Source organism: Microchirus variegatus, assembly GCF_963457635.1.
Source record: "Microchirus variegatus genome assembly, chromosome: 3".
Classification (NCBI taxonomy): domain Eukaryota; kingdom Metazoa; phylum Chordata; class Actinopteri; order Pleuronectiformes; family Soleidae; genus Microchirus; species Microchirus variegatus.
In genome coordinates, this window is record NC_139804.1 from 1,529,519 (window position 1) to 1,541,414 (window position 11,896).

The window sequence follows — 11,896 nt, forward strand, 5'->3', positions numbered from 1 at the left end:
GAGTTCAGGCTTTAATCTCAGAATTGTGACTTAAATCTCAGAATTTTCAGTTCCTTCTCGAAAAATCTTCTCATTCTGGTTTAAATCTGAGACTATTGCGTTTTCTCTCAAAACTATTTAATCTCCTGGGTCAGGATTTAATCTCAGATTTCTGACCTAAATCTCAGAATTTTGAGTTTCTTCTCAGGATTCTTTAATCTCAGAGTTCAGGCTTGAATTTCCCAGTTCAGGGTTTAATCTCAGATTTAGGTCAAAAATCTGAGATTAAACCCTGAACTGGGAACTGAGTTTTGAGTTTCTTCTCATTATTCTTTAATTTCCTAGTTTTGGCTTTAATCTCCTAATTCCAATTTAAATCCCAGAATTTTGAGTTTCTTCTCAGAATTCTTTAATCTCCTAGTTCTGGATTTATTTTAAAATTCCAATTTTCTTTTCAGAATTCTTTATTCTCTTAGCTCTGGATTTAATTTCATAATTCTGATTTAATTCGCAGAATTTTGGGTTTCTTCTCATAATTCTTTAATTTCCAAGTTTTGGCTTTAATCTCCTAATTCTGATTTAAATATCAGAATTTTGAGTTTCTTCTCAGAATTCTTTAATCTCCTAGTTCTGGATTTAATCTGAGAATTCCAATTTTCTTCTCAGAATTCTCTAATATCTCAGGTCTTGATTTAATTTCATAATTCTGGTTTAAATCTCAGACGTTTGAGTTTCTTCTCAGAATTTTCTTTAATCTCACCTGAGGTCACCTGACACAAGGGTCGTGGAGGTCGTGGAGGTCACCTGACACGAGGGTCGTGGAGGTCACCTGACACAAGGGTCGTGGAGGTCACCTGACACGTGGAGACGAGAGGATTATCACTGAAGACGAGCAGAGGAACGCGTCTGAACTTGAAACTCTTTATCTCGGTAGTTTATCTCATAGTTTTGTCTTTAATAACAGAGTCACGTGATCAGCCTGACAACAGAGAAAAGTCACATGATCGTCCCTGGGTGGGCTTGAACCACCAACCTTTCGGTTAACAGCCGAACGCGCTAACCAATTGCGCCACAGAGACATGTTTTGGTACATTAGAGGACAGGATTAGGACCTGGTTCTAGGATCGGGATTAGGTTTAATGGTGTGGGGACATTTTGTTTGGGTCCCACAATTTAAAGGTCTTTATTCCGGGACTAAGACCTGGTTTTTGGATTAGTGTCGTGGAGGTCACTTAACCCTTAATCCAGGTCCTAATCCTGTACTTCTGTCTATCGGATCACCCAGGGACGACCGTGTGACTTTGCTCACACACATGCTGACTCACCCCAATCCTTAATCCAGATTTAATTCTGACCCTAAAACCAGGTCTTAAACCCTGAAAGGTGCTCCAAAGTCAAGAGAATCAACATAAACAGTTTTGTGTTGTCAGGTGACCACACGGTGGTGCTGTTGGATTGAGATTATTGCAGATACTCAGTCAGTGTTTAATCTGACGTGGAGTCTGGTCCTCTGGACTTTCAAGGGCTTTTTCCAGCATTAAGACCTGGTTTTAGGCATTTTAGTTTTTATGGTTAGTGTAAGGGTCTCAAAATTAGGTCCCCACTAAGACTGCTGTGTGTGTGTGGGACTTGGACAGGGGTCTCAAACTGAGGTCCTCACTACGACTGTAGTGTCAACATGTGTGTGAGAAAAGTGCATGATTGTCCCTGGGTGTGAATATGGCAGAGAACATTTCAGGGTTTAAGACCTGGTTTCAGGGTCAGAATCAAGTCTGGATTAAGGGTTGGGGTGAGTCAGATTATATGTGAGAAAAAACATCTGGTCGTCCCTGGGTGGGCTTGAACCACCAACCTTTCGGTTAACAGCCGAACGCGCTAACCAATTGCGCCACAGAGACATGATTTGTGGGAATAGAGGACGGGATTAGGACCTGGATTAAGGGTAAGAATTAGGTTTGGGTTAATGGTTGAGGCTAATAGTGGTAATGTGTGTGTGTGTGTTTCAGGTATTACTAATATTGTAGTACAGGCAGATTGTGCCACAGAGACGAGATTAAGACATTAGACATGAGATTAAGACATTAGACATGAGATTAAGAAATTAGACATGAGATTAAGACATGATATTAAGACATTAGACATGTGATTATAACATTAAGAGGACAGTGATTTGTTCTTTTTCCTAATGGGGACATGTTATCTGGATCAGGGTTTAGACCTAGTTTTAGGGTTAGAATATGGTTTGGGTTAGTTTTTACAAAGAAAAACAACAGGTTTGTGTTCTCAGAGATTATTGTAGATACTCAGTTAGCATTTAATCTGACGTTGAGTCTGGTATGGGTTTTTCCAGCGTTAAGGCATTTTTGATGGTTATTGTGAGGGACTCTGACAGGGGTTTCAATCTCAGGTCCTCACTGTGAATGCTGTATCAGAATGTGTGTGAGAAAAGCACATGACCGTCCCTGGGTGGGCTTGAACCACCAACCTTTCGGTTAACAGCCGAACGCGCTAACCAATTGCGCCACAGAGACATGTTTAACAAATTTCGACGACAGGGTTTAGAAATCTTGTTTTAGGATTAGGATTAGGATTGAGTTTATAGTTGGAGCGAGATGTTGAATTGTAATGTGTGTGTGTGTGTGTGTGTGTGTGTGTGTGTGTGTGTGTGTGTGTGTGTGTGTGTGTGTGTGTGTTTCAGGTATTGCTAATATTGTGGGGACATATCATGTCTCAATCTGGTTAGCACATTTGTCTGTGTATCTATTACACTACTTTTACTTGTACTTATGTACATATAGTAAATAGTGGTACTTTTAATTGTACTTTACATATAGTTAATAGTGGTACTTTTACTTGTACTTAAGTACATATTGTAAATGGTGGTACTTTTACTTGTAATTAAGTACATATAGTAAAGGATGGTACTTTTACTTGTACTTAAGTACATATAGTTAATATTGGTACTTTTACTCGTACTTAAGTACATAATAGTAAATGGTGGTACTTTTACTTGTACTTGAGTATATAGTAGTTAATAGTGGTACTTTTAGTTGTACTTAAGTGCATATAGTAAATGGTTGTTCTTTTACTTTTACTTAAGTACATAATAGTAAATGGTTGTAGTTTTACTTGTACTTAAGTACATAATTATAAATGGTGGTACTTATACTTGAGTAGAATATTTCAGTAATTCTTTCCACCTCTTGCCTGTACATAATAGTAAATGGTGGTACTTCTACTTGTACTTAAGTACATAATAGTTAATGGTGGTACTTTTACTTGTACTTAAGTACATAATAGTAAATAGTGGTACTTCCACTTGTACGTATGTACATATAGTAAATGGTGGTACTTATACTTGAGTAGAATATTTCAGTAACATTTTCCACCTTTCGTCTGTACATGTTTCATGCATCTTCATGCCGCGACAGCAGGTGGCGCTCACGACAAAGTGTCTTAATCTCGGACACATGTGTCTGTGCGACATTAACCGTCGTAGAAGAAGAAGAAGTTCTACTTCCGGTTCATGTCCCGCTGTCTTTTCTTTTTTTCCTCCTGCGGAAACAGAAGAAATAAAATGATTAATTTCGATACAAACGCAGCGTGATAAACGCGTTTGTTTATTTTCGTACGAAGACGCGCGGGCCGTTTTGTTTGTTCGCGGCAGTTTTCGTGTTCGCCGGTTGTGGAAAAATAAAAGTTTACTCTTTCAGTTTTGTAGCAAAAAAAAAAAAAATAAAAAAAAATGGCTCCAACGATTCAGACACAAGCTCAACGAGAAGACGGTCACAGGTGAGAGAAGAAAACACACAAAACACTCTTAAATGTCTTTATTTAAGTGAGTCTACGTGAACGTATCGTTTATTATTTTGTTGATTGTTTTGTTTTACCCCTGTGTGCGACGTTAGCTAACAGCGCACGTTAGCTAAACAAGCTAACCCGCTTCAAATACCGCTAATCCTATTATTATGATTTATTTTTTTTAACAAATTATATTCTTTAATGTGTTTTCCCCCCAACTCAGTTGTACTTAATTATAGTCGATTTATTGAAAAATAATTCGCTAAATGACAGTGTTAGCTGGACTTAGCAAATGTTAGCCGGTGTCAATGCTACTCACAACGTCAACAGTCATTTTAAATGTAAATTATATGAACTAGTTTTACTCGTTAAAAAAAAGTTACACGGAACATTTACACTACTATGTTTTATTTGTACAAAGATAAATTAATGGGACCTAAACTTTTCTGATCTTTGCTGCCACAGGTGTTTTAAAAAAAAAAAGCTCATTGTTTTGTTTACTTTTCTATTTTCGATTTAAACACATCGCATTGAGTCGATAATTAGAGTATTTCTTGCTTACTATATTTAATTTTACTCGTTCCATTCTGTTTTTCAGTCGGCCGTCGTCTCACAGAACTGTCCCCGAGAGGTGAGTCTGTTTTCACTGTCACCCAGTTTAGTGTATTTCACAGATGTATTTAGTATAATAAATAGGATGATTATTAATGCAACAGCTTTAAAAGTCATCAAAATCTTGTCTCACATCACACACACACACACACATATATGTATATATATATATGTATATATATGTATATGTATGTGTATATATATATGTATATATATACATATATATATATATATATTTGTGTATATGCATATGTATATATGTGTATATATGTGTGTGTGTATATATGTGTATATATATGTATATATGTGTATATATGTTTATGTGTATATATGTGTATGTGTATATATATATATATATATATACATATATATATATATATATATATATATATATATATATACATATATATATATATATATATATATATATATATATATATATATATACATATATATATGTATGTATATATATATATATATATATATATATATATATATATATACATATACATATATGTATATACATGTATATATATTTATATATGTATATATATTTATATATATATATATATATATACATATATGTATATACATGTATATATATTTATATATGTATATATATTTATATATATATATATATACATATATATATATATATACATATATATATATATATATATATATATATATACATGTATATATATTTATATATGTATATATATTTATATATATATATATATATAGTCCAGTTGTACAGCTGTTTTTAATCTTCTTCTCTTTTTCCGTGTCCACGTTCAGGTCGGGGGTCGTGTGTCGAGTCAAATACTGCAACAGTTTACCCGACATCCCCTTTGACCCCAAGTTCATCACCTACCCGTTCGATCAGCACAGGTGAGGCAACAACAACAACAACAACGCTCGGTCACGTGACCCGTTTACGTTTATGTGCCGAGTGAACGCCTTTGCTGAGGGTCTGTGTTGTGACGGTGACAGGTTTGTTCAGTACAAAGCCACGTCTCTGGAGAAGCAGCACAAACACGACCTCCTGACGGAGCCCGACCTCGGCGTCACCATCGACCTCATCAACCCAGACACGTACCGCATCGACCCGTCCGGTAAGTCTGCGGCCACGGTCACGTGACTCTGTGTTTGATGATTTATTGTTGTTTTTAAAAGTTTTTTTAATCAAATATCTGCGTTGACTGGTCTGGTTTAGTTTTGTTGGATCCTGCCGATGAAAAACTGTTGGAAGAAGACATCCAGGCTCCTTCCAGCTCAAAGAGGTACGTTTAATTTATATTCATGGTATATTTATTACATATAATTTCAACATTTTTAACATTTTAAGAGAGAAAAACTGTTACAAATGCATACACATATGGGCTTGTAGAGCAAGCATCATGTGTTATCAGGGTTCATATGAGAAGTAAAAATATTCATCGTTTCTTGTATAATTGTAACTGAAATTAATGTATTTAACGTAAATGTTACACACGTGAAACACTTAACACTTTTGTGATTTAAAGTGTGTATTTAAACCCTCAAATTAGTTTTATTATTTGACACATACTTTTATTTGACCTCTTTTAGTCTATTTATAATTTAATTTAAACATTTTGTTTATTTTAATCTACTAATCCTCTCTCCTCTGTAGATCTGTTCTTATGCTCATTTTACTTCATGTCCTCATTAGTGTCATTTACTCACTGTATTATTCATATTATTCATGAATATGTTAATTGAAGTCTTTAGTTTCTCTTTTGTTCCCATAGATTGCTGTTAAATCATGGCTATATTTCGTCTCTTGTGTTTTCCCCTCGCTCTTCTTTTCTTCTTTTAGGTCACAACAACACGCCAAAGTGGTTCCGTGGATGAGGAAGACGGAATACATCTCCACGGAGTTTAACAGATACGGCGTTTCCAACGAGAAAGTGGAAGTCAAGTAAGTTTCAAACACATTTATCCATGTAAATTAAATCGAATACACGGCGCAAAGTGAAGCCATAAATAACAAAACCAGACAGAAACGACTCCTAACTTAATTAACTTCACTCCTAAATCACACGAGGCTTAGGTCTGAGAGTTTTGAGAGTTCACAGGACAGAGTTTGTGTGTGTGTTGTGTGTGTGTGTGTGTGTGTGTGTGTGTGTGTGTGTGTGTGTGTGTAACACAGGCGTGTTTTGTGTGCAGGATCGGCGTTTCCGTCAAACAACAGTTCACAGAAGAGGAGATCTACAAGGACAGAGACAGTCAGATCTCTGCCATCGAGAAGACGTTCGAAGACGCTCAGAAATCGGTGAGTGTTTGTGTGTAAATGTTGAGAAAGAAATGAGGAAGCAGTTACTGCTCTGGACTTTACACACACACACACACACACACACACACTCGAGCTGTGTGTTTTTTAATGTAATATCAGCGAGAAAGGAGTCATTAAGCTGTTGTTTTTGTCTTCAGATCGCTCAGCACTACAGTAAACCCAGAGTTACTCCTGTGGAGGTTCTACCTGTGTTCCCCGACTTCAAGGTGAGTTGGTTTCATTAGTGCTGTGGTCACACACTGTGTGTGTGTGCAAGAGATGGACTTCATCATCAGACTTTATAGCACTTTTCATGCAAAGTAACTCAAAGAGTTTCACAGGATAAAATGAAAAAATGCCAAATGAATCTAAAGGATTAACGATGAGGAAACGCAGAAGAGGGAAACATACTAGAGATTTTACAGAAATCTATGGGAATAAAAGAGAAAATTAACATATTCAAGGGTATTATTAATAACGCAGCAAGTAAATGAAACACAAGAGTTGATTAAAATTAAAAAATATGGAATTAAACTATAAGTAGACTAAAGGAGGTAACATAAAAGTATGGGTCATGCACGCAGAGAGAAATCGATTCATCCTGCCGATTGTTTTAAACTAACATGAGTGAATTATTTATTTTTTATTGCAGTTTGCACAATTTCTTTCTTGAAAACATGATAAATTCTTCTAAAGTATAAGAACAGATCTACAGAGGAGAGATTTAAAAGTACAAACTCAAACACAAGAGTCGATTAAACTGATGAAATTAAACTAAAGGAGGTGAAATAAAAGTGTGTGTTGAAGTTTAAATACACACTTTAAATAATCACAGCTTTATTTCACACCTTGTCTTTTTTATTATCAGTCTCCAGGAAGGCAGAGCTATGCATTTAAATGACTTTGACTAATTCTGACGTGCTGTGAAAACAGTCAATATTAATCTAAATAGTGTTTAATGTGTAAAAATGTGAAAAAAGTATAAACGTGGAGCTCCAGGGCGGGGGGGTGTGTGCATGGTGCTTGTTGTATCCACTCTGGGGCTCCAGGGCGGCGGGCTGGTGGTGCTCGGTGTCCCTGCTGTGGGGCTCCAGGGTGTGGGGCTAGGGGTGGTGGTAGTTGTCCCTGCTCTGGAGCTCCAGGGTGTGGGGCTGGAGGTGGTGGTAGTTGTTCCTGCTCTGGGGCTCCAGGGTGAGGGGCCGGAGGTGGTGCTCGGTGTCCCCGCTCTGGAGCTCCAGGGTGAGGGGCCGGAGGTGGTGGTAGTTGTTCCTGCTCTGGGGCTCCAGGGTGAGGGGCCGGAGGTGGTGGTAGTTGTCCCCGCTCTGGGGCTCCAGGGTGAGGGGCCGGAGGTGGTGGTAGTTGTTCCTGCTCTGGGGCTCCAGGGTGAGGGGCCGGAGGTGGTGGTAGTTGTCCCCGCTCTGGGGCTCCAGGGTGTGGGACTGGAGGTGGTTGTAGTTGTCCCCGCTCTGGGGCTCCAGGGTGTGGGGCTGGAGGTGGTGGTAGTTGTCCCTGCTCTGGCGCTCCAGGGTGTGGGGCTGGAGGTGGTGGTAGTTGTCCCCGCTCTGGGGCTCCAGGACGGCGGGCTGGTTGTATCTGTATGTAATGTTAACGTTGTGTACGTTGTCTTTTGTCCTCAGATGTGGATCAACCCGTGTGCTCAGGTCATCTTTGACTCTGATCCTGCACCTAAAGACTTCTCAGGACCTGCAGGAGTGGACATGATGTCTCAGGCCATGATCAGGTCAGCGTGGACGACCTCTTTTAAATCCTTCTATGGATAAATAAATACGAAGGAGCCCGTTTTATTTACGGCAACTTGTATGTGCTTGTGTCTTGAACGCAGAGGTATGATGGACGAAGAAGGCAATCAGTTTGTGGCGTACTTCCTGCCACACGAAGAAACGCTGCGTAAGCGTAAGAGAGACTGTGACGAGGGCTTGGATTACATGCCCGAGGACGTGTACGTACAAACATCGCTCCACACGTTTTTTACAGACGATGACTCACTCGAGAGATATACGTTGTTTATCGTGTGTTGTTTTCGTGTGCCGTGTTTCAGATACGATTACAAAATAGCCAGAGAGTACAACTGGAACGTGAAGAACAAAGCCAGCAAAGGCTACGAGGAGAACTACTTCTTTATCTTCAGAGATGGAGATGGTGTTTACTACAACGAGCTGGAGACCAGGTACGACCACCTGACCACCTTCACACACCTGTACAAGTCATTTCAGGGACTTGTTTTTTATTTACTCAAGTTACTTTTCTCTTATTGTCAATCTGTTTTTTGCCAACTCTGTTAATTTGTGCTGTTTTATTTAGTGACTTTTCAGACCCGTCGATCACTTTTATTCATCACTAAAGAGTGTAGCGGCTCCACACTCTCCCTCACTTAGCTCTCAGCCCACTTCTATGCATTTTATAAAATCAGACATTGGGCGGAGTTAACCTCAGAAGGACGAAATGCAAAAATCTGCCACAAATTGCAGCTTTTTTTTGCGGTCGGAAACGGCCCCTCGATATCGTGGAAACGACGTGTTCTGACAGTTCCTCTTCTCTCCTGCAGGGTGCGTCTGAGCAAGAGACGAGCTAAAGCCGGCGCTCAGTCGACCACGAACGCCGTGTTGGTTTGTAAACACAGAGACATGAACGAGAAAGAGCTGGAGGCTCAGGTGAGTGACGAGAGCATCGCAGTGTTTTCACTTTGTTTTTTTTTCAAAATATCAGTCGCCTGGGCTTTATTAACACTTGACACGCTTATAATTAATGTAATAATAAGACAAATCCTTCGTCTGAGAGCAGTAGACGCTTGTGTTTCCCTGACGAAAGGAAAAATAAGGTCCATAATAATAAAATGTCTCTTGATTTGCTTTCCACTTCTTAACAAACTGATTTAAAAAAGAGTAAAAGGTCTAAAGGTTCTAAAGAGAGGCAGAGTTTTCAAACTCGAGGCTCATGTGACCTGTCAATCAATTTCATGTGGCCTGCTACTTTGTATGTACACGTTTTATTTATTTATTTATTAAATCAAATATGCCTTGTAAAGAGATTCCAGGGTGGCTGACGGTCACAAAACAGCTAGCTACGCTAATGCTAATCGTAGCCTCGCTAGCTTACCTTTGGAAACTGGTTCGCCAAGTTTGCTGCAAAATAGTTAGCATGCTAATGCTAAATAAATATGTGCTTGCGTATTGGTGAACGGACACCTGGTCGTTTCAGTGTAACACCATGTTCTCCCCGCTCCAGACAGCGCAGCTGCTGCTGATGAGCCGCTGCCTGCCTGGTGTAGCGTGATAAATCGGCGAAAAATTTAAATGATTACAAAAAAAGGTGAAATCAAGGGTGCACATCGGGCCACGCTCAACCCATATCCAAAGTCTTAGGACAATCTGACTAACGGCCAGCGAGATATGCCTGTCACAGACACACACAACTTGCTTTATAGATGGATGTAAAACTCCCAGAAGTCCCAGTCTTCCACACCACTAGGTGGCAGCACTTGGGCTGCCATTACACACGTGCTGGCACTAATATACTCAAACTAAGACGACGTACGTTTAAATGACAGAACGTCAGGAAACGTCTGCGATGATTCTTGTTGTTGATGTTTTGTTTTTGTCTTGGTTGTCGTTAACAGGAAGCGCGTAAAGCTCAGCTGGAGAATCACGAGCCTGAAGACGAGGAGGACCTCCTGGACCTGGACAAAGACCTGCAGGACTCAGGTCAGTCGTCTTTCCTTCTCTTTGTGCGTTTGTCCTCGTCAGACGTCGGCGAATCGTCTGCTGAATCCGAATCTTCTTCTTCTTCCCGCAGGCGACGACAAGGAAAAAGGCAGCGGCAGCGACGCCGAGAACTCTGGCAGCGAATCGGAGCGGGAGGACGAGGTGCGCGAGGAGCGCGAGAAGCGTGGCGGAGAGGAGGAGGATGAGGACCAGGACAAGGCGAAGAAGAGGAGGAAGCTCAGCGGCAGCGGCAGCGAGAGCGGCGAGGATCGCACCAGGGAGATGCGAGACGAGGAGGAGATCTTCGGAAGCGACGACGACAGCGACAACGACGGCGACGACGGCGACGACAACGAGCCCAAGAACTCGGACGAGGGCAGCGGCAGCGAGGACGAAGGCGCGGACAGAGCCCGCAGCAGGAGCCGCAGCAGGAGCAGGAGCCGGAGCCGGAGCCGCAGCAGAAGCAGGAGCCGGAGCCGGAGTCGCAGCAGGAGCCGGAGCAGGAGCCGCAGCAGGAGCCGCAGCGCGTCCCCGGCTCGCAGCGACAGAAGCAGCGAGCACTCGGAGGCTCGAGCTCAGAGCGGCAGCGGCAGCGAGCGAGCATCCGACTCCAGCGACGCCAGCGACAGCGAGTAACGACGTCCGCGCTCTCCGTCTCCGCGGTTACCGCGTGAATGAATATGCGAGACGGAAGCTCGGCGGATCTGGACTGAAGTCCACTTTTTTTAGACGTAGGTTTGGTTTCACTTTCTTTCCTCTGTCAGAACAGAATCATGTAAAAAAAAAATGTCTTTGTTTTGCTTCACGTCTGCGTTTGTGTCTTTGGAACTGAAAATAAACAGCAGGTGGCGCTTTTTTAAGAAACTCCGTTGTCAAATGTTTTTTCTTTTTGCTGCTGTAATAAGTGAATAAAGTTTATCTCATCATGACACTGATGGGCCTGCAAACGATTCATTGATTTCTAAATTAATTTATCTACTAGTTTAAGTTTCAATTCAACATAATCTGCTTTCGCTTAATGTTTGTGAATATTTATGAGGAATAATTTAAAATAAATTCACCATCATACAGGGCAGTGTCATCAAACCTTAGGAAAACATGATACTACAAAAGTCACCACGTTTTCGGCCATTGCACTTTTTGTAAAGGTCAGATTAGATTAGAGTTGACCAGATTATATTATATTAGATCAGATTAGACCACTTTTTAAAGACCATGAACCATCATTATCTTAACGTATCTTGATTTATCTTAACTTATTGTATCCTAAGTCATCTTGACATATTTGATCTTAAATTAACTTATTGTCTTAAGTTATATCTTGACTTATTTTTTCAAATTTTAACTTATTTCTTATTTTACCTTGATGTGTTTTATCTCATCTTAAATTAATGTATCTTGATTTTCATTAAATTATTGTATCTTAACTTATCTTGACATGTTTTATCTTCAATTAACTTGTCTTAAGTTATATCTGGACTTATTT

General features: G+C 40.1%; 1 protein-coding gene across 1 annotated transcript; it reads left to right on the forward strand.

Moving 5' to 3' along the window:
- The first annotated feature begins 3,516 nt into the window (after positions 1 to 3,516).
- Positions 3,517 to 11,272, forward strand: paf1 (PAF1 homolog, Paf1/RNA polymerase II complex component). Its single transcript, XM_083886736.1, has 14 exons — positions 3,517 to 3,771; positions 4,379 to 4,411; positions 5,191 to 5,283; positions 5,386 to 5,507; positions 5,609 to 5,675; positions 6,233 to 6,334; positions 6,583 to 6,688; positions 6,847 to 6,915; positions 8,326 to 8,429; positions 8,532 to 8,648; positions 8,748 to 8,876; positions 9,255 to 9,360; positions 10,326 to 10,410; positions 10,502 to 11,272. Exons 1-14 carry the CDS (start codon positions 3,725 to 3,727, stop codon positions 11,044 to 11,046), a joined length of 1,725 nt encoding a protein of 574 aa, XP_083742862.1. The 5' UTR covers positions 3,517 to 3,724; the 3' UTR covers positions 11,047 to 11,272.
- Positions 11,273 to 11,896: the final 624 nt, after the last annotated feature.